Genomic DNA, 23,735 nt, shown 5'->3' on the forward strand with positions numbered 1-23,735 from the left:
AATCTATCAAGAGCTCAGACTAACAAGTGAAACATGCACTTTTTGCTTCCGTTATTCCATAAATTTTGAAGAATAGTTTTTTTGTAAAGAAAAACAGCTATTTGTTGGTATTTTAAAAGACAGCATTTTCCCAAGAACTTGAAACAGCAATGCTGCTTTTCGATTGAAAGTGAACTTCATATTGAACTTCTGTTTCTCTGCGCGATGGAACTTGATAGAACCCTGGCAGGTAGCTGGTGATGGTGAGAAGATTGCAAAAGCAATGGGAGGCTGTGGGTACAGAAGTTTATTTTTATTCTGCTCTCTGATTTTAAGTCTCTTTGAAGGTATGTATATTTTTACATGGTACGGCTTATCCTATAATATCTAATTAAACATCATTCCTTCGTTTTATTTTGCTATCTTATACCTCATACCAGCTACGGCAATCTCTCAAGTTGCATGTTTTTGCTTTGCTTTTTTTTTTTTCTAGTTAAGTTTCTAAAACCTTTTTATTTTTATAATTTTGTAGAAACATCTCATATTGTCATAAAGTTTTCATTATAAAATTTAAATCTTTCATTATAAAAAAGTCATTATAAAAATTAGCAAAATGCAGATATTACTAGAGTTGATTTTTTTTTAAATTTATATTTCATAAGAAAAATTATTTTAACATTTTATATCTATTTTAAATTATAAAAATATACAAATTAAGAGAAAGTAAATTATTCTCACATCAGGCTCAGCGGTTTGAGGGATCAGAATAAGAATTTCGATCTTCGGAAATAGATGATTGTGGCCCATATTCTGTTAATCTCTATTCTCCTAATATCAATTTAAAAAAAAAAAAATTAAAATGGCTTAATTCATTTGTAGTAAAGTTTCTAAAACCATTTTTTTTACATTTGATTTTATTTTCATAATATTGTAGAAACATCTCGTACTCGACATAAAGATTTCATTTTTAAGTCGTCATAAAAATTAGCAAACTACTCGTATTACTCGCGTTGATTTTAAAAAATCTATATATATTTCATAGGAAAAATTATTTCACCACTTTATATCTAAATTACTAGTTTATATCTAAAAATTACCAACTTATATTTAAATTAATAGCAAAATATATAAAAATTAAAAATGGAAGAATGAAGAAAAAGGAAATTATTCCCACATCAGGCTCTCGATTTGTGAGATCGGAATAGGAATTTCGATCTTTGGAAATAGATGACTGAGGCCGATATTTCTTTAACCTCCATTTTTTTAATACCCATTTTAAAAATCTCAAATGGCGTAAAATCATATCCAACTGTCTTCAATGATGAATTTTGAATATATCCAAGCATTGTTAACGTAGGCACTGAAGGAAGCATTCATTTAACTTCAGGTAATGAAATAGGTTTCTTTGTGCGTTATTCAAAAAACTGGTAATCATATCGATTCTTTTATTAAATGAGTTATTAAATAAAATTGGTGATAATATCATTTCATTTATTAAAGAGTTATCAAATAAAAATCAGTATAATAATGATTTGGGTCGAAATGAAACTAATAAATAAATAAAAACCAATCGGATTCAAAGTCTTTCCACTTTAATTATCATTGTTGCACTGAAGTATCCAAATTATTTCGTTTAATTTTAGAATCAAACGCTCACTCATCTGAATATGTATTTGTTGCAGGAGTTATTTCGAGCAAAATATTGATTATTATACTTATATATATTTTGCAAATTATGTTTTAAATCCAAAATGGTTTTCTTTTGAATTATTATTTTTTCAACTAGTCCATCGATATAAAATTCTTTTTCAATTAATGCTGTAGAAATTCAAATTTTTAAAATCATCTGCTTTTTTTTTTTTTCGTTTTTAACCAAAAAACACTCTTTAACAATTGAAATTCTGGTGAAATTTCGTGACCCTGTTTTTCTTCCTATACAAAAATGTGGATTATATTTCAAATAAAAAAACACATATTAATCGGAAAATAGAATATTGATACAATTAGAGTGGTACGTGTATTAAACTTAATTATAGAATATTGATACAATTCCAATAGAAAAGTGATAAATGCAATTTAAAATTATAGAACAATCAATGATGCTCAAATTGGTTTATATTCTTACTTTATTGACTCTACTATTTCGTGATTATTTTTCCCTTTTAATGGTTTAAAAAACTCCCTTAATCTCTTTTTTCTCTTTAATCTGTATATAACATATATTTCTCAAAGGCCTGTCTTATGCATTTCCAATAACGAAATATCAAATACAATTATTTTAACATTAGCATTATTATTTACTATCTTTTAAAACATCTTTTCTATCATTCATTTAAAAAGTTCAGTTTTAAATCTAGTAGCCTATACATGAATGATCGTCTCTAGCATAGAAAAAATTCATTATCAAATCATTTTGTGATAAAAAGGTGTCTTCATTATTTCATCAAGATAAGTTTCAATTTAATATATTCAAACATTTCCTGGCATTCATAGACTGTATTATGCTGTACTTCAATTGGGAAATAAAAATTCATTATGAAACAAAAAAAAATGTAATTCAGGATTAGAGAAATAATGAGATGATCAAATGTAATTAAAAAATCATTTGTTATATTTAAATATTACATTCTCTTGCGAAACAAGGCAGCATTTCGGGAAAAGAGAACAGCTTATATTTTTAAGATAAAAATTTAGGGTAAATATCTAATATTATATCTAAAATTCATTATCATTGTTTCGTTTTTCTATCTAAAATGTTCACAAATAATTAAATCAAAACTAGTCACTAAAGTCATATTCAAGCAAATAATGACCCATAATAGCTAAAAATGTAACGCTGTGTACTGATTTAAAATAAATTCTTAAACGAAACATTAACCATAACTTTTAATTTGGTCCGTGAAGGATGAATATAATAAATCAGCATAAATATGAAATGAAAATTGCGGACCTGGGATCATTTTCATTTGCTATTTAATTGGCATTGCTCAATATATTGATTTATCCGCACAGAGATAAATGCATCAATTTAAAAATATAAAAAAAAACTGTGTTGCTAGATGCCAAATAAATTGATTGTGACGATGATTATATGATAGATAGTTGAAGTTGATTATTTGAGAGGTTTGATAATGCGCTAGATGTCATTTTTTTGTACAAATCCTATTGTCATCTCACCTGTTTTCACCAATTGTTTTTCTTATTGATCGAAACAACATATTCCAGATTAAAGAAAATCACAGCAAGATAGATTTTCAAATGGAAGACAATTAAGGTATGAGCAAAAGAATGTTTCCTGATAATATTAAGACACAGGCGAATAGATGAAACACCTATTTCAACACACGCCAATACGCACAATATGACAAAAAAATTCTTAAATACCCATAAACTTCATAAAGTAGGTAGTAACCAAAGCTTAATCATGTTAATACCAGATATCATAAGCTGCAAAATTTGGATGTTTTTAAAAATTTCCAATATATATAAATGATATACTCCAGAAAATTTTAAATTCGTCTTCATTTTTATAATATATTTTTTAAATAAGGGATGGGAAAATGTCATTGAAATCCACCAAATATCAAGAAATATTGTCTTTGCTTGATTTTACCATTATATATTTTCCAACATATTCATTTCATTGCGCTTCTGAATTAAATCTATTACCAAGAATCGGTTGCTAACTAGAAATTCAAAATATCAGGAAACTTAAAGTGCTTTTCGAGTTAGAATGACAGTTTTCAAACTAGTCTCGAATGTACAGAATTCTCTAGCTACGCGATATACTAAACTCTATTTAAATCTTGATATTTGAGCAGTAATGTGTCGGCCAACATTGAACTATTAAGACTCAAATAGCAAATTTGTACATTTTCCATAAAAACACGAAAAAATGTCATTTTTAGAGAATATTTCATTTGAAAATTTTAAATAAATGTCGTTAGATAAAATGAAAGGCCGGATTTATGTACCTAGAAATGACACCTAAAAATTATGCGAAGACTGACTTTGAAGAACCTCAAAAATTAGAAGATTTTTTTTGTCTTGAAATTTTTATCCCACATCGACAGGAAAATATTTGATCAAATTGTATTAATATTTGCAAGCGAATGGTTTCTCTCGGGCACTATGCGAGATGATACATCATTTTGACATTTTATTTTACAATTTTCATTCTTAAATACTTAGAGTGGTAAGAAGACGTAGATAAATTTTTCTCAGAATTTCAATTTAAAACAATTATATTAATTTTTAGAATAATAAAGAAATCCTTGTATTTTGTAAATAATTATGTATCGAATTATTTTTCGAGTATAAACGGTTAATTACTTTTAACTCGAACACCCAAGTGCTTTTCAAGCTTCACTCCTTTTAACAACCAGACTTTCTCGGCGTGTCGCTCAAAGACATGGACTCAAGCCAAGGGTAAGTTACTCCTTAACGTCCGAAGTAATAAATCTGTGATCGCTCTACTTTGAATAATTACCTTGAGGGTTTTCGACAATGAATTGCATTCCCTATCAGCCTAAGAGTTTTAATCTAATGTATTTACGTTTCTTAGTGTGAAGCATTTTGCCAACCGACTTTCTGGTTGTTGTTTTTTTACTACAAAAAAAAAAAATTGAAATTTGTTTTATAATATAATTTTAAAAATAGGAGAGTTATTTTTTAAGTTTTACATTAGCCTTTTATACCATTGAAATAAAATCTGGCATTAATATATCAATTTCAGAAACATCTAACATTTATTTTTCATTTAATTATCAATAAACTTTTAGAATATTTTTTCTTTGCCAACATTAGATACCTCGTATATTACAGTGAAATTTTTTTTTACATGGTAATGTAGCATGCATAGTATATATGTCAATGAAATTAATTATTTTGTACATAGTATAGAAGTCGGTATAATTCAGTAATAGACGAGATAATGTTTTAAATCATTTAATACCGAAATAAAATATCCGTGGAATAAAAACACAACACTTTATATTTCGAAAATAATACTTTCTTTTAACAGCTAAGATTCTTTTTTATTATCTTCAGTATTACATTTTTTTTTTTTTTTTAGTATGAGCCATTATGTTTATTGTTTTTTTTAAAAATATAATATATTATTTTGAATTTTCGATAGTAATACAAGGATAATTTTTAGAACTTCAATTAAATATTTAAAGAAGTGTTCACGTTTTGTTGCAAAAACTTGCGCATTCTTGTTTTTATATTAAATTATCGAAAAAGAATGTGGGATAAATATACATTCCGAAAATATCCTTATTCTATAACACATTTTTCCTAATCTTTTAAACTATAACTTTTATAATTTTTGTCAAATAAAAATAATATATTTTGTCATCAAATTGCTTTGATAGATGAGATAACATGTTTTTAAAACTTCTTTTAATACTGAAATACGAAAATTTGTCAAATAAAATTTGGGGGAAAATAATTTTAGTGAAATATTTTTCGAAAATACATTCCTTCAATTTTTCAGCCTAAACCTTTTACTTTAGTTTATCATAAATATAACTTTTTTATTATTAACCGTCATGCTGAATTTTTGAAACTGAATCTCTGATTTTAAAATGTTATATGAATTTTTCAACAGTACTATTAAGACTAGATACATTTTTGAACGCAAATTTCACATAAAGTTTCCATAAATTTACACACGAGTGAATTGTAAAGTACAATTTTAGTAGTGAGTAAATAAAAAAGAAAATCCCAATCTTTTTCGGATCTTTTAATGCTATTTGAAAGCGGCAGTTTGTACTTGGCATCATAAATTCTGACAATCCTTTAATGGCAGAATAAGGTGCTGGGAATATAAAGACTTCCCTTCACAGTAAAAAGAATCGTTACACATTTTGCGAGATAATTGCGGTGTGAATAGGTGGTAGTGATAATGTAACAGTTGTCTTTATATCATTACAATAGTCTTAATATGAAAAGAAAGTCTGAGATTTATTGGGAAAATAAAGAACGTGTCAGTATCCTTATATATCATTCATCATTAACAGATTACTTCAGTGGAAAATTTCTTTCATAAATAGCCATAAAATCTTTAAAATATTGAGCTAACAATGCATGAAAATATAAACTAAAACCCATTCAAAACGCAAAATATTCGCACACAACCTATTTAGTGAATCCCTTCCTATTCCCTACCACAGGGGATAGGAAGCTGCTGCAAAAAGTTGCGATCGTCCGAGATGCTACGGATCTCCAAGAGTGTTTATCACAGTAGCATCTTTTAATACCCATCCCCCCTCCTAAGAAAGCAGCGCTCGAAGCCGACCCACTTGAATGTTAAATCAAAATTCTCAAAGCTCCTCATACCGCCCATCTGGAAGTGAGAGGGTTTTAAGGATCGCGTGTATGAAGGATTTTTGAGAGAATAGCTTCATATCGTGATCCTCTGGTGTTAAAATTATGCACTAGCCGTTAGATCATCCAGTGTCTAAAGTAACATAACATTTTGAATTGAATGTATCATTTAGTTAGCAATGCGATTAAATAAGAAAAATCTCAATTTCAAAATTAATTAATTTTTAAGAAGACAGTTAAAAACTATGTACGTTCATGGGAAAAATTATTATTGCATGCAATACCAAAATAGGCTGAAAAAAATTGCTTTTTTTTAAAAAAAAAATTACAACAAAAGAAAGTGATGAATGAGCCCATTATGCAATATACTAAACCAATTATATTAAAAGTGAAAAAAAAAATCTTAGAAGTGTTTGAAGTTTCGTTGCTTTCGCATTTTTGTATTATTACTGTGCTTATTTGGAAGCCATATAAATCTTATTTAGCGAGAGAAATTTATAATTTAAACCATCAATGTATGACAAGAAATGCATTCTAGCCTCACTACCTCTTGGACTGACTAAATGTGAGCTCTTTCTTGTGGAACAAGCTTTATTCTATGGTTATTTTGTGGAATATGATATCAAAGCAGATCCTGAAGAGAATACTTTCACATCAGTCCTTTGATTTATCCCATTGGAGGAAATATTTCCCTATTTCATGTTCAAGATAGAAATGTACTAAATAAATTTTAATTTAGTATATGAACCAAGACGTAATATATTTAGACATCCAAACAATAAATAATTAGTGGTACATGAATTCAACTTATTTTAATTACAGAAACACAATAAAGTTATTTCGCTTTTTTTACAAGCTGTACAAATGTTCCAAGTGTCGTTATTTATGTCGTTATGAGTGCCAAGTGTTACTGTATTATTGTCACATGATATCATTAAAATAAAGTGTTGTTATTTTAGCTATTTAGCAGCCCGTTTATACAGAATTAGAATTTTTGTTTCAGTAATTCAAATTTTAAAAAAATTATGCTTCTGACCTCCATAAATTTTAATAATTGTTTTATTTATTGAAAGAGAATCCTAAAGAATGAACTTTTTGTCTCGATTTGAACATCAATCAATCGTGATACTTCAGTGGCAATGGTTGTGTAGTTGAAGTGTCATTTGTCATCCTAGCAGGATAGTAAGGCAGCAGCAGTATCTTACTGTTAGGATAATTCTCTTTCGAATAGACATAATAAAAGTAAATGCGAAAGCTGCAATTGTGTAAAATATACATTTACACACGAGAAATTGGTTCCTCTACGAGTTCCGGAATTCGGTCTACATTCTAGAAATCTGATGTGTCCGTTTCTGTGACATGTGGCTTTACACATCTAAAGCATTATAAGAAGTATTGAATGGAAGTAAAAACCAATTAACAAAATTTCTCATCAAGGTATATAAAAAATTTTGGTAAATAATTTCGAGTAGTGTAAGCCACTGTCAATCTAGAATTGAATTTATAATATAGAGGTTGTTTCAAAAACAGTTTATCAATTTTTAATGTTCTTTAGGCACATAAATAATTTTATATAAAGTAGGTAATGCCTTTGAAACAACGATAAAAATTTTAACAGAGTAATATAAGTAAAATATAAGGATATGATAGATAAAATGAGCAACATGGATTTAATAGAATACACGTTCACAATAGGTTGACTGAAGAATGGCCTTCATAATAATACAAGACGTACTCGGCATGGCAGATTCATTGGTAAGTATATTATATAAACACTTTTTGCAACCTATAAATGTGTTTATATAATATTCTTACCATGCGCTCAACGAACTTTCTCTCGGAACGGGCGCTTCACATTATTACTCTAATATTCAAAAACGTTGTTTAAAATTTGTTTGGTGCCTGAAATATTTTAATAATTTCGAGTATTTTTGGCAAGCTGATTTAAATATAGAAACAATTGTTTTCCGCCATTTGAACTCTTTTAGATTTAATGCATTTGAATTATAAAATGTTTAAAACTCTTTTAGAATGCAATTTTTTCTCCAGCAGAAGAATCATTAAAATTAGAATATTAGTACTTGTTCTTGCAGTTCTTGTGATAAAAGAAAAGCTTCTGTCACGGAGAAGATTACACAAATTACCAATTAGACGTTCGTAAACTTAAATATTCATTTACACAGAAAAAAAAGAGACCAAATGAAAGGCTCTTATGCCAATCGAACAGCGGAACCAAAAAAATACTACAAATTAAGAACAAAAACTAACTGCCAAGAAAGGAAAAACCAAGCTTTTGGAGAAAGTGGGACGAGGTGGCGGTCTCCTCAGCGAGACGAGTGCGAAAGATTTCTTGCTGCGAATGAACTGCATCATTATACCTCCACTGCATGTAAATCTAGGATCAATGAAACAACTTTCATGAAAGATTCCGATTAACACAGCTGTTGCTTTTCAGACTTAGAACGAAAAGAAAATCCTGGAATAATAACTGGAACTTTATGGAATATCCATGAATGATACTCATGAACTTCATAGATTTTATGTATGTACGCAAACAGCGAAAAGAATGCATTTCATGTGTTCTTATTAAGAAACATTTTCTAGAAAGCTGTAAGGCTGAAGATCATTTTGATTCAATATTTAACCGCAAATTTGGCAGCATCAGAAATCTTGATTGTAATGTAAGGATATACATTATTATCATAATTATTTGGACAATTTTTTCTCAAATTATTGGTGGTATTACCGAATCATTAGGAATGAACTAAGGCATATGAGATAATCATGCAATACAAATTACTCTTGAAATCTGAAAGAATATGTAAGACAAAATCCATTTAGAAATATTGAAAAAAAAAAAAAGCATTACGAGTGGAATAAAATATGTTCCTTTTATTTACTTCTAATTTTTATATAATAATGCTCTTGTAAAACTATAATATATGTTTTTAATTAATAATTAAAAATATTATACTTAAGCTACCAAGGGGAATTGCTTTTAATGTCACTCCGATAACTCAAGCATTGTCTCTTGGTGATGCTACAGAACAAGGAAGCGGAACTAGTACATAAAGAATGAAGTATATTAGTACAATAAGAATGAATACTAGTACATAAATAATTTATGTAATTGGCAATACTGGCACATAAAGAAAATAGTATTTATTGCATGACAAATAAAAACTCGTCCGATTGTAGATTATGTCTCTAATCTGTGAAGAGACCGCGTAAACAAAGTCTATTCAAGAATTTTAAAGAAGGCATTTGGAGTAAAACTTCTTTTTTTTAAATCTAATTTCTAGTTTTTAGTCAAGCCATTAAATATTTACAAGATTGCACTGCAATTTTTTTTTAATTAGTGGGATTCTTCGTTTGAGGTTCAAAATTACGAAGCCCGTCCGAAAATAATAGTAGCACTATTCTAAAAACGGCCAATGCAAGTATAAATAAACAAAATTAAACTGAATTAAGTGATATTTGACACTCCCGAATTGACTATCTTTCCTCTTTATTAGTAATTCGTATGGAAAGGGTACAGTCTTTTGATACTTTATCGAAACGCTTCTAAAAATATTGTAAAGATAGAAAATTTGTTAAATAAACTGCGATAATTTTATATAAAAAACAACTTTTGTTATAAATATCAGTTCTTAAAAATTTGTTTATTTATATTTGCAATGGCATTCCGTCGAATGCCAATTGCAAAATTAATTTTGCTTAAACGTAAGACATTTACACCTCGTAGTCATCCATAACTGATTTATCACCTAACGGTTCTCCATTTTAAGTATTTCTAATTTTGCTCGTAAATACGAATGTATAAGGGAGATTTTAACTCCTCAACTCCTCAAGCTATAAATTTACTTAACTTCCTAATTAGATGGCACATCCTATTGGGATATTTAATTTCTATAATACTAGAAAGGCGCTTGGTATATTGAAGTGTTGGTGATTTTTGCATCTTAAATTAGTTAATATTTTCATTTAATTGCGGATTAAAACGAAAAATAAATCAGTAATTCGATTTGCTAGTTACTCTCATTTGTATGTGAAAAGATTAAGATTCAGGAGACAATTAAATTATTTTTTTACTAACATAAACTATGAAAATATCATCTCTGGATTATAGGGTATTAGATAAAAATAAGCAGAATTATATTGAATACCTTTTTAGAAATCTTTCATCTACAAAAAGGAAACAAAGGTTAGTAGATGCAAGTCAGGTACCGATGCTATCAAACATCGAAATACAAAACGCAGCAAGCAAAATGCCATTAGTTACTGATTTTCTTATTTGTAAGTTCATCACGATACATTGCGAGACCAAGAAAGATTTGGTAACCCAATTTAAGAGGGGGAAAAAAGTCCCATCTCGAACTAATCATGTTTGTGGAAGAAAGGCAAATAAATGATTGCCGTTTTGATTTCATTTATTTTTATTGGAGGAAAATACACCAATGAGATTTGTTTGATGAAATATGCAGTCTCTGCTCTTGCTTTATTTCCCTGGAAGCTCAGTAATGAAAATCAAATCAATCAAAGGTAATCAAGTTGTTGACTGATTTCATTCTTATTAAATCAGATCGATGGAATAATAACTATTAATGCATAAGAAATATAAAAAAAAATGGTGATTAGATATTGAAGATGCATTCCAGTTGATACTCCTAATTTAATTGTGGAGATAGCAACCCGAAAATAATTGGAAAGTTATGATGTGTATCAAAACGCACAATCAAGTAATCTTGAATATGATCTAATAAATTTCTACAGAAATCCACTCTAAATATTTAATGATACTTATTCTGTGTAATTAAACTCTAGTTTTCAGTCTTGGGAAATCTATTCCTTAGACGTGAATAAACAGGACATTACTGTAAGTCGATCAGGAAGTGACAAGTTGTAAGAAGGAAGGAAATTTTAATAGCTTTATTGTTACAGGAGTTGAATCAGTTTCATACGACAAACTGGAATTGTATTGGTTCTTCTGTAATAAATCCTAGAATTTCGAATTCTTTTTCTACAACTTCTAGAAGAAATACTCATTGCGACATGTAAAATCGACCGTATAAAGTAGTCTAATCTAAATGCAAAAAAAAAACCAACAAATCATTTATAACGTTCGAATATGAATAGATAATAAAACCGAAAAAAATCATGTTGTCATTAGACAAAGTAAAACAATCCATTCAAAAAAGAAATCGGATAAGATTCGAATAAAGATAAAATATAACAAATTTTTTTTTAAAAAAATTGCAAAATCTCTAGAAATGAAAGAATAGTAATTCATTTAAAAACAAGATATATATGTTACGGAAAACGTAATAAAGCAGTGATTATTATGATTACATGTGATCATCAATAATGACCTGTAATTATACTTATTCCTCAGTTTATTATATTTATAATAAGATGAAGTCTTTGAATATATATATATGTTATGATCAATGTAAATAATCGGTTATTATTAATACCAACCAGTTATTATTAATAATCACAAAACTGGTTAGTATTAATAATGACCGATTATTCACATTCCTTTTTCCGCATACAAAATAGGTATTCTTGAGGAATGTAGTTAACATCTAATTACAATATATTCATTAATTTTCATGTTTCACACCCCTTGAACCTCGAAAGAAACGCATTTGGAATTGCGTCTGCATGAAAGTAAATAGAATAAGTATGAAGTACGAAATATGTTGCAAATTACTCTGCTGCTGAAAAGAATTAATTCTATAATTTCATATTCATTTGTGGAAAATTTAATTATATATTCGGTGCATAGTAATGGCATCGGGTCATACTCATAAATTTGAGACCTTGTTCCGCAGGAAATATCTTGTATACGGGAGCAGGCAGTTGATAAATTTAGTTTTTTTTTTTATCGGATGCTACCATGTTAGTTTGATTTATTTGCATTTCAGCCACACTACTTCCATGCCTGTAATGTTCATCCTCTGATCATGACTTAATAATAGAAGTCTTCTAAACGTAGCATTGGGGTTGCTAATGCAAATGAGCAAAATGAGATACTAATCCAATAAAATAAGCTAGTGACTACTATTTATTGTTGCCTATAATCATGCAATTTGATATTATTTTTAACACTTGTAAAAAAATAAAATTCATGAAGTGGCGTCATCGCTGTTAATATATTTCATGAATCTTTTTTATCTCGGAAATAATTTAGCAATAAAAAACACCCTCGAGATCGTAAATATCGTCGGTTTTATAGTTTAAAAAAAATCAATATTTGCGATAAAAACTTATTGATTACTTAAACATGATCGTTAATTGACCTTATTAAGCCATTATAACAAAGAGAACAAATTAGTTTTAGGTTTTAATGATATATTTTTTTTATTTTTGAAAAATAACAATTCAGAGATCAGAAAAGCTGGGAAAATATAAAAATGAACCACGGAAAAATTCAGTGGTGACTGATGTGCATTTATTTTATCAAGTCTTAAAGTTTACAGGCGTTAATGAAATTTATTTGCCTCGGGCATCTTAAACTGACACGTTTTTCATTAAAGATTAATGGAAGGCAGTTTTATGGTGAAAGATAAGAAAACCGAAATCATAAATAAATTTTGGTGGTTGGAAAGATTAAAAATTCTCTTACTTTAAACAGTATTAGAAAGATAGGGGTAATTTGAAAATATGTGGTTAAAGATTTTTTATCTATGAATAGATCTTTAATACTTTACATTCGTGGGTTATTCATACAAATGCATTCATCTGGATTTTTACCTTTTGCACTCGCATGGTGACTCTCCCTCGCCTTTCAAGACGGTGCATCATTTTGACGTTTTATTTATTTATTTATTTAATTTTGATTGTTAAAAATACCTGCAGACTACTAAGAAAATGAAAATTGATTAAAGACAGAATTCACCTTAAAACAATTATATAGATTTTTTCTAAGCTATAAACAAGTTCTATGTATTAGACGAATAATTATACATCGAATTACTTTTTCGAGTGCAAAACGTTAATATTTAAAAAAATATATATTTGATTCAAAATTTTAAAATAACAAATTTTTCCTAAGACTATATATATTATTATAGTCCTAGGATGAATGTAATATTTTTAAATATTATTATTTAAATATTTTGGAGTCATCGCATGTTCATTGGGAATTTCTTTGATAAATATAAAGTGTTCGTAAAATTATTTTTCATATCTTCAAATTACATTCCCTTACAAATGAATTAAATATTGTTTATTCTTGAAAGTATTTACTGCATAAAATTATTTTCAGTTTAAAGAATGTAACTGAATAAAATAGTGAAATATATAAATGCATAAATGTAGTAAGATCGATTAAAATAAGTAATTCTTTCAGGATATAAAATAAATCGCACTTTCAAATATGGGCGTGGAAGTAATAATACTTTTATCAAGAAATTTCTTTAACTAATAAAAACATTAAGAAAGAAGCAATTAATATATTAAAGCTAATTTTTTTCATAATAAATTTCATTTAAAAATATTTTTGGAATAATTTATATTAGTAGAAAATATATGAAATACTTTAATTATATATTCAGCTGTGTGTATATAAATTCTACCGATTTTAGAATATATTGTTTTATAAACAAGCATCGACATAAGAGCGTTTCTATTTTTGATGTTGGAAGAGTGGTACAAATTCATTATAAAAAATATAGCTCAGATTAGTAAATAATTTTATCATTGATGCGTAGGTTTAGAAATTTATTAGGTCTCTCGTATGTATAAGGGAATTCGAAAATCTTGCGACAGACTTTCAAAGCGAGGAATACATAAACAAATGAATTTTACAATGGAGCATGAGGTCAAAAATGGAAAAGGAACTTCACTAATGAAATAATTTTAAAAAATGCATTTATAAGATAAAGAGTTTAAAATAAATTTAAAATAATAATAATTTATTATTATTATAATAATAATAATAATAATAATTTTAAAATAATAATAATAATAACAATGGTATAAATAATAGTCCGCCGAAAGCGTCCGATTTTTCAAAAGGTCTGAAGTTTTCAAAAGGTTTTTTTTATCATCGAATTCTATTTGTCAGGGTTTCTACAACGCTGTGATCGACTTGTAATGGTATTTACATCTATGTTCTTGTAAATTTCCATTTGAATAAAATTATACTATACTCTTTATCTGCTATACCCATTTCTTTGTTTATTTGTTTAGAGCAGGCCTTCATTATTTAATCCCATGCTTTATTACAAAATAACGTTTTTGCTAGTCTGAACTGCTTTTAAAGTAACATATTATTAGCAAACAATATTATTAAAGTAAATATTATGAAAACAAAATAATATTCATGTCATTTAAATCCTTTTGAAGTAAAATTAAAAACTGAATTTTACGATTAATCAAAAACATTTTTGTTGAATAATACATTGTTAAAAAATATTCCGTAATGTACATGATATTTCAGTGCTGATAGATTCTCTTCTCTGTACTTATAATTTTATAAAATTTCAGGTTATAGCAAATAAATAAATAAATTGTATGGTGATTGGAGTTTATCACTTTACTTCAATATAAAACTCAGATTTTACGGGAAGTGAAGGAAAATGAGTGATACGTAGTACAATGAACTGAATTGCATACTTCTTCTATAATAGTACGATGACTATCAAAATGTGTAACCTGAAATTATTTTGCTAAAGAATCTATTAACCCTTTGCGAATCGGCCTAGTCTCCAAAGGCGGCTAGGTATGACAAAACCCATTTTTTATCTATCATTTTATCCAAACCGTAGAACCGTAATTGCTCGTTTGCAATGATTAGGTCTAATCTCGACTTTAAAAATGCAAACCATGACCATGGAATAGTTTTTTGCATCATCCAATTTTATATGCAATTATCCAATCATATAAACTATAATGAACTAATTTTATATTATTAAAGAAATATACGATTAGAATTTTTGTCATGAGCTACCGTTTAAGAATTTATTTTTTAAATCAAATTTTAAAAAATGAAACTGTGATATACTGTTAGACTATTTAACAATATTGCAAAATCAATGCAGGAAATGATGTAGATCTAAAGAATTATTCCACACTGAAAATTTATTTACTGCATGTTATTAAATATTACTTACATTTCCCATTTTACTTGCATCTAAATGTTTTGTTTTGTTTGTTTGTTTTTTCGAAAAAAAAAGATTCCACTAATGGGAAGATTTATTAAGTCTTTTTTAAAAAAAAATTATGTCTGATTTCACAAGAAAAATTAAAAAGGCTTTCTGATTTTATATTCATACTAGCCGCCTTTGGCGACCAGCCGGTTCGCCAATCTTAATGTTCGTTAAAATTTTAATAATTAAATATTTTATGCAATTCCAACTTTAATAGATTCTTCAGCAAAATATTTTAAAACTTCAAATTTTGATAGTCATATAATTCACTCATAATATTATAAAGGCCTTCAGTCATAGCGTGATATGTATCTCTCTAATTTTCTGTTACCCCTCGTAGAATTTATGCTTTAAATTAAAGTGTAAATGATTCATCTGCAATTAATATAATAATATTTTTTACTGAAACAAAGCATTTTTTTTAATAATATGATTACTGATAATAGAGTCACTGAGCGTTTAAACTTTATGGGCACTAAAGAATATCTTTCTTAATTTATGTAATATATCAAGAATTTGTCAACAAAATTTTCGCAGATTCATCATGAACAGATCGATTAATGAACAATGTTTACTTTTAAATGCATCAAACACTAAGAAAATAAAATGAATCGTTTAAAATAATCGGTCGAAAACAGGTTTAAAAAAACTACTTAAAAAACGATGTAATTAAAACTATAAGTATATACAAAAAAATATATAACTAACATAAATACAATTTAATTACAAAAGCATGCAACTAACCTAAAAATAATTTAAATCATTGAAAACAGGTTTAAAAAAAACTACTTAAAAACGATGTACTTAAAACTATAAGCATATACAAAAAATATATAACTAACATAAATACAATTTATTTACAAAAGCATGTAACTCACCTAAAAATAATTTAAATCGTCTGTTGAAAGTGGTTGTCATGACAACAATCAGAACAATGCGCATGCGTGAATTTTCTTCGGCAACTTCTTTTCCCTTTCCAGCTGTGTTGCCATAGAAACCGGCGCACAGCTGTTTACACGTTTATGTTTATCTATTCAGATTTTATAATATCTAATCAGAGTAACAATGAATATCAGTGTGTTCGTGTTCGTCAATAAATGTTAATTTTTTTAATAACATGATTAACGAAAACAGAGTCACTGAGCATTTAAACCTTATGGGAACTAAAAAATATCTTTCTTAATTTATGTAATATCTCAAGAATTTGTCGACCAACCGGTTCACCAATCTTAATGCTCGTTAAAATTTTTATATTTAAATATTTTATGCAATTCCTACTTTAATAGCTTCATCAAAATATTTTAAAACTTCAAATTTTGATAGTCATATAATTCACTAATAATATTATAAAGGCCTTCAGTCAACGTAATATGTATCTCTCTAATTTTCTGTTAACACCCGTAGAATTTGTTTTAAATTAAAGTGGAAAGAATTTATCTTCAATTAATATAATAATATTTTTTACTGAAACAAAGAATTTTTTTATAATCTGATTAATGAAAATAGAGTCACTCAGCGTTTAAACTTTATGGGCACTAAAGAATATCCTTTTCAATTTACGTATTATCTCAGGAATTTGTCAACAAAATTTTCTTAGATTCATCATGAGCAGATCGATTCATTAACAATGTTTACTTTTAAATGCATCAAACACTAAGAAAATGAAACGAATCGTTTAAAATAGTCGGTTTAAAACAGGTTTAAAAAAAACTACTTAAAAAACGATGCACTTAAAACTATAAGCATATACAAAAAATATATAACTAACATAAATACATTTTAATTACAAAAACATGCAACGAACCTAAAAAAAATTTAAATCCAGTCCGCATCGGTTGATAATAATTCGTCAACACAATGCGAAATTCAGAACACAAAGCGCATGCGTGAATTTTCAACGCCAGTTACGTAACGCAAATACGTGATTTTTTTTCTACGCCAGTTGGGGTAACGCTATGCGGATTAGAAATTTTTAATTTCCTTTATTCTGTTTTATTTTTATTCAAAAGTTCTTCAGAATGAATCTGCAGGATCGATTAATTAACAATGTTTAATTTTAAATGCATCAAACATTAAGAAAATAAACAGAATCGTTTGAAATAATCCGCCGAAAAATACTAACCCTAGCCTCATTACTGTTGGGAGAAAAAAAACCCGGAAGCCTTACTCATTTGGCGATGGCGAAAATGGAAGATTTTTTTTGGCAGAAAAGTTGGCGGTGGGGAAAATGAAAGATTTTTTTGGCGGGAAAGTTAGTTTTTAATTAATAATTAAAATTCTAATTAAAATTTCAAAAAAAGGGACCCCAGGTGCACATTCCCGACCTCTAAGGTATACATGTACCAAATTTGATAGCTGTATGTCAAATGACCTGGCCTGTAGAGCGCCAACACACACACACACACACACACACACACACACACACACACACACACATTGAGCTTTATTATAAGTATAGATAAGAATATCACAACTATATTGTTCCGTCATAGATATGTCAAAAATTCTAGATTGAGTTTGAGTTTTTATATTTTTTATCCATATCTATTAATCCAAGGCACTAAGATAAGAGTAATCCCCAGCACTGCATTATAGCATAAACAATTTTTACAACTTAAGAAGAAATGTAATCTATATTCAAATATTCAATGTAAACATACTAACAATTTATGATTGTACTTACTTTTTTAAGGTCATATCAAACCATATTTTCTTGCAAACTTTTATACCGCGCTGCAGTTTAAAAGTGTGTTGAAAAAAAAGTGTTGCCTCTGTTTTTTCACCGGAACAAATGGCTTACTTCCTGTTGGTGTGGAGTAATCCTTCGGAGCAATGAGGTGTCTGAAAGAACCGTCCGTCATTCGAAATCGACAGTGTGCCCCTCACCCGGTGTAAATCCTAAAATATTGAGTAGAAATAAAACGTAAAGACAGTTTTATGTTTTAGCCGTCTACAGAAAATCCCTTTTAACATTCGTTCCTCAATATTGGATGCTTTCTTTTAGATGGCGGGTGTATATTTGTTCCCTTCCCTCTTCGAGCGTAGAATTTCAGTCCTGTCCTGGAAAGTCGCCATGTATAGCCACCAAATTGTTGCAAAGGGATTTCAAGCTCCGCTGAAATTCGCAGAAGCTCTGCAGTTCTTTGAATTTTCATTTCTGGTTACCGTTTTGGTTGGAGGTTTTCTTGAATAAATTATGATCTCCTTTGATGGGAGAAGAAAATGGGACTGGGTATGTATTAATGTTGGGGAATTGTTGCATCTTTTTTTTTTTTCCTTTTTTAAGATGGTTCTTGCCAGTGCATATATTCATAGAATGCAATTCCATTATTCACAATCTATAAAGAGGAATGAAGTACTTCTAAAATTAATAAAAATAATTTGCGATATTTTTTAGCAATAATGATTTTGAATTAAGATAGTTTTAAAAAAGAGTATAAGTATGTTTCGTCGTTTAAAAAAAAAAAAAATACTTGACATGAAAGAAACAATTCTATGATAAAAATCGTTTTAGCCTTACAGGTTATAAAAAAAATTCTGTTTCTGAGTGATAGTTCTTGCATATATTAGTGAAGGTCATTAATTCGCTAATAATAAAAAACGTAATAAATTAAGTATTTTAAAAAAATCTGCCCGCCACCATTGAACGTAGCAATCGACAGGATTTGTTGCGGCCGACTGCCATATTAACACTGACCATCAATAACACTGACCAATCTCCACGGTGTTGACCGACATTCTGAAGGCCGGCCAACATTGTGTAGATATCGTTGCAATGATGTTGAACGTTTTATGCTAACATGTTGTAGTAATAATGCTAACATTTCAACACGTAGGCACAGCTTCGTCAATCTACAATTCGGAATTTTGGCAGTCTTCTATAATACTGGTATAATGAGCTCGGTAGAAAAATAGCAAAGAGAAAAACAGCAATAATGAAATGCAATATTCGTTACTCTGGCAGGCAGCAATTTGGCTTTCCGTTGTATCATGGTTTTGAAACACCATGAAAAGTATTAAGGACATTTTTGGTGGATTTAATGCATTTCGCAGGGAATTATTCTACACTAAATCTTTTAAAGGATATCTCTTAAAAGGAGGTCATTCTTTACTTAAGCGACATCGATATGCATCAGGCACAACAATTTTATTCTGCTTTTTTCTGCAATTTCTATGTTTTGTTTAAAAAAAATCACGCGATATCCATTTAAACAATATGCAGTTTCAATTTTTTCAAAGTATTATATAAATTATTCAAAACTGCTTATGCTTTAAATTTTAGTTATAATACTGTTCCGTGCTTGTAGTAACATCTTAAATTACTAGAGCCGGTGAATACAACGGTTTGAAATTGAGGGCCGCCGTTTGTTAGCGATTCGAAAATGCACTATTTGACAGTTCCTTATTTACATCAAGGATGCTGTTGTCTCAAAAGTATATATTGAAGTATTTTTGGCCTAAAGTGAAGGGGGGGGGAGAGGGCAAGAAAGTATTCGGGAAATTTCTCAAGCTTTTTTTTTTTTCTTTTTTAGAAAAAGCAGTTAATTAAGGAGTAATTGTGAGATAATTTTGAATCAATGATCAACTTTAGTATCAATATTTAGAAAAATTAGATTGAATAGAGAGATTTGGTTTCGGAATAAAAATTCTCTTTCCACTTTTCTAGAGCTGCAATCTAGCTAATCTTCTTACGAGGAAATGCATGCAACTCAAAATATTTTACATAATTTACCATTTTTCAAACCGGATACGGTGTCAAATACATTCTTCAATATCTTCTACCTTCGCGCCTGATTTTTAGTTGTTTCTTATGGTTCTTATGTGTAAGAATGCGTGTGTTTTAAAAGAAGTGTCATGTTCTAAAAGCAGTATGACGATGGCGAAAGTATGTCGGTGTTAAAAAAGAGCAAATGGAAGAACGATATTGTAATGTGCCTACTTGATACTCTATCGAGCAGACGGTTGGGAAATTCTATAAATTTACATAAGGACCAAATAAAAATCTAGTTAGAGAAATGCGGGCAAAAGGGAAGCTTTAGATCAAAATAACAAGCCATTTTATCATAATTTTAAATAACTTGATTTTACGTTTTGAGAATTAAAACTTTTCATTTCCTTTATTCATGATCTTAAACATACGAAGTATTCTGCATTTAGTTTAGTAATACAGCCAGAATAAATTGTGCATATATTATGAATCTTTTCATATTGAACAGATTAGTTTCAAAAATGGGAATAAATTATTAAAAAATGAATTTGTCTGTTTCTTGCAAAAAAAAATGACATTGAACATTATGACATTATTTTGGTGTAAAACTATACTACTTAGATTTATAGATACAGATTTACGAATTTAGTGATAGAAGTAAGGTACCATTTTAAATAAATCTAAATCATTGTATTTTAACCCTTTGCTCTCTGAAAAGTAATTCGATGAATAATTATTCACCTAATACAAAGATTTGTTTATTGCTCCGAAAAATGTATATAATTGTTTTAAGTTGAATTCTCCCGTTTAATTAATTTGCATCATCCTACTACTCTGAAGGTATTTTTAACATTCAAATTTAAATAAATAAATAAAACTTCAAAATGATGCACCGTCTTGAATGGTGAGTAAGAGTCACCATGCGAGTGCTAAGAGTGAATAATCAAATGCAAGGAATCAGTGATACATTTCATTGAACTATTTACTATAAAATATGCTACTGATCTATAAATTTGATTGAAATACTGCATACCAAGTTTTATTCGTAATGCTTCCTACATCTTGACAGATCATGTTGCCAGATAGACATGATTCCGAAATTATCTTTCAGGACAGAAGAGGGTCTAAAATCTGAATATTCATCAAACGTTAAGAGCCAAGTTTTTTGCCAATTAAATAATTCTTCTTAAAATTTATCATTATTATTAGATAAAAGATTTTTTATTATTATTACGTTCTGTTTTCAATATAAAAATATCATTATTGCCATTTCTCCTTTAATATTTACTCATTATATTTCTAAAATGGAATGCGAATCTGGAAAAAAAATGATTATTATTTAAATGGATACTTTTCATTGCACGTTTTTATTGTTTTTTACAAATTGCCATTTCGATTTCTTAAATGAAATTCCAATATAAACAGTATCATTATTTGTTTACTAGAAATTAATTTTTTTATTGATCATTAGCAAAAACTTGCACACTTTCTGAACAAAATATAATTCTAAAAATTTCTCTTAAATAAATATTTTTATCCATTCGTTTTATTCTTTTACAGAAACTTGTTTTGTTAAAAACACTTTCAATTTTCACAAAACCAAAAACTTAAATCTATTTTAAATCAACGTTGTACATCTTTCTATACATTTTTAGTACATTCGATGGATGCCATTTTCTGTCAGCAAATTAACTTAAAATCCACTCACCGCGAAATAGGACAGAATGTGCATTTCGTACACTTTGCTACAGAGAAAAGAGATAGTTCCACATTCTATATAGTATAGTTTTTAGAATCTAGAATTCTTTGAACAGCATAGTTTGAAAAAATTCTTCTTTGTTTCGCATCAAATTTAATAGTTTTGATTTAAGAAGTTAATTATTAATTGCTTCATTAGATTTCATTTTTTAAAAATTAAAAATTAAAAAAATCTTAAAGTCGTTTTATTATTAGATGAGAAGAGCTATATTTTTAGCTATTTTAAAATGCTTATGAAAGTTTAATAAAAATCACGACTATTCAGAGAAAATTTTTCATTTGTAATCTAAATTTTGCAGTTATTCATTTCATCATTATGCATCAAACTGCGCAAAATTAATTTTTTGAACTAAATTATTGAAATCCCCAGATAAAAACCGAATCAGACACTTTCCTACTTTTATGTAAAGGGACTGTATATTTCCTACTTTTAGGAATTTTCATATCTGAAAGGTCATTTAAATCGGACATTTTTTGTCACATTATATGGACATACTATGAACAAACAGTTTTAGTTTTATATGTTATTTTAATTGAAACTTTTTCATGATTGTAGAAACTTGAATTTTGTGATCGATTATCAATTCCCTTTTGATATGCAAATCGATGAATCCATAGCGGGTTTCTCTTTGTTAAGGTGTATTTCAGAAATCTCATATATATAATATGGTTTCTAATGGTAATACTCTACTTAAATATTTGAAAATTTAATTTTATGATTAATGAATATATAAACACGCATTTTATTATTTTATACGAATTACTCTTCCTGGAAATGAATCTGAGAGAAAAAAAAATATTTCAAAATTCTATAATATTTATAATAATGAAGTGTGTGATAAATTAGAAAATAATAAAAATAATTTTAAAAATATATATTCTTAATAGTATACTAAAAAGTAGAATATATTTTTATCGGAAATATTTTCGAAATATAAATAGTCCAAAAATATTCTTAAATCGGGAATCACTATTATAAAAATAATTCAACTTCAGTAAAAAATCAAAGAACATCCCTAAATAACTACTAAAAATTGAAATAAACTATATATAATACTAAAATACAAATTGTATTTATATAAGCCAAAACGCGTTTAAAATTTTATTTTGGCATTTGTATTTTTGGTTTAGAATAAGTTCTTGTTTTTACTACAGTAACTTTTCTAATTAGTTAAGGAAGCTCTGAATAAAATTTAAGGAGTAAATTTTCAATAAATTAATGATTGAAAAATCTTATAAGAATTAAATTTAAATGCAATAGGAACTCTTTCGCTTAACTACGCGCCTACCATGAAATTCACTATAGTATTAATATTTTTTGGAATTCAGTTATTTTAATGGTGTTTTGTAGAAAATTATATTTTTCGTGAAATATCTGATAAGATTTTGATTTCTTTCAAGAAAATTTGATCAAAATGTTTCATAGTTATTAAAATATTGATAGTTATAAAAGTTATAAAATGTCTGAGTACGCTTTAAATTTTTGTTTGTACCTATATCTTAAATATGGCTTTCATTTTATTCAAACATTACGTATATTCAGAATTACTGCTCCGAGAATTCTTGAAAATTACTTTCAGACGTGTATGCATTATAGAATTGCTTGGAATTTGATACTTAAAGAAAATTATAACTTAATATATTCGTTTATATCTTGAATTTTTAATATAAATTATATATATAAAAGAACTCAATTCAGTATCATTTCTTTGCATATGAATCTGTTTCATAAAGTTAAAATGACTGGTATTTCCGTTTTGAAATTCCATAGTTTGATTAATTTTATAATGTTGTGATTTTTTTTT

General features: G+C 27.9%; 1 protein-coding gene across 1 annotated transcript in view; it reads left to right on the forward strand.

Annotated features, from left to right (window-relative positions):
- The first annotated feature begins 258 nt into the window (after positions 1–258).
- The window catches only part of LOC129968558 (neuronal acetylcholine receptor subunit alpha-7-like), a 191,113-nt gene continuing 167,636 nt past the window's right edge, over positions 259–23,735 (forward strand). Inside the window, exon 1 of the mRNA XM_056082572.1 lies at positions 259–326. Within this exon, the coding sequence (XP_055938547.1) occupies positions 263–326 (64 nt within the window). The 5' untranslated portion in view covers positions 259–262. The remainder of the gene's footprint in view (positions 327–23,735) is intronic.

The sequence above is a fragment of the Argiope bruennichi genome, chromosome 5 (genome assembly GCF_947563725.1).
Source record: "Argiope bruennichi chromosome 5, qqArgBrue1.1, whole genome shotgun sequence".
Lineage (NCBI taxonomy): Eukaryota > Metazoa > Arthropoda > Arachnida > Araneae > Araneidae > Argiope > Argiope bruennichi.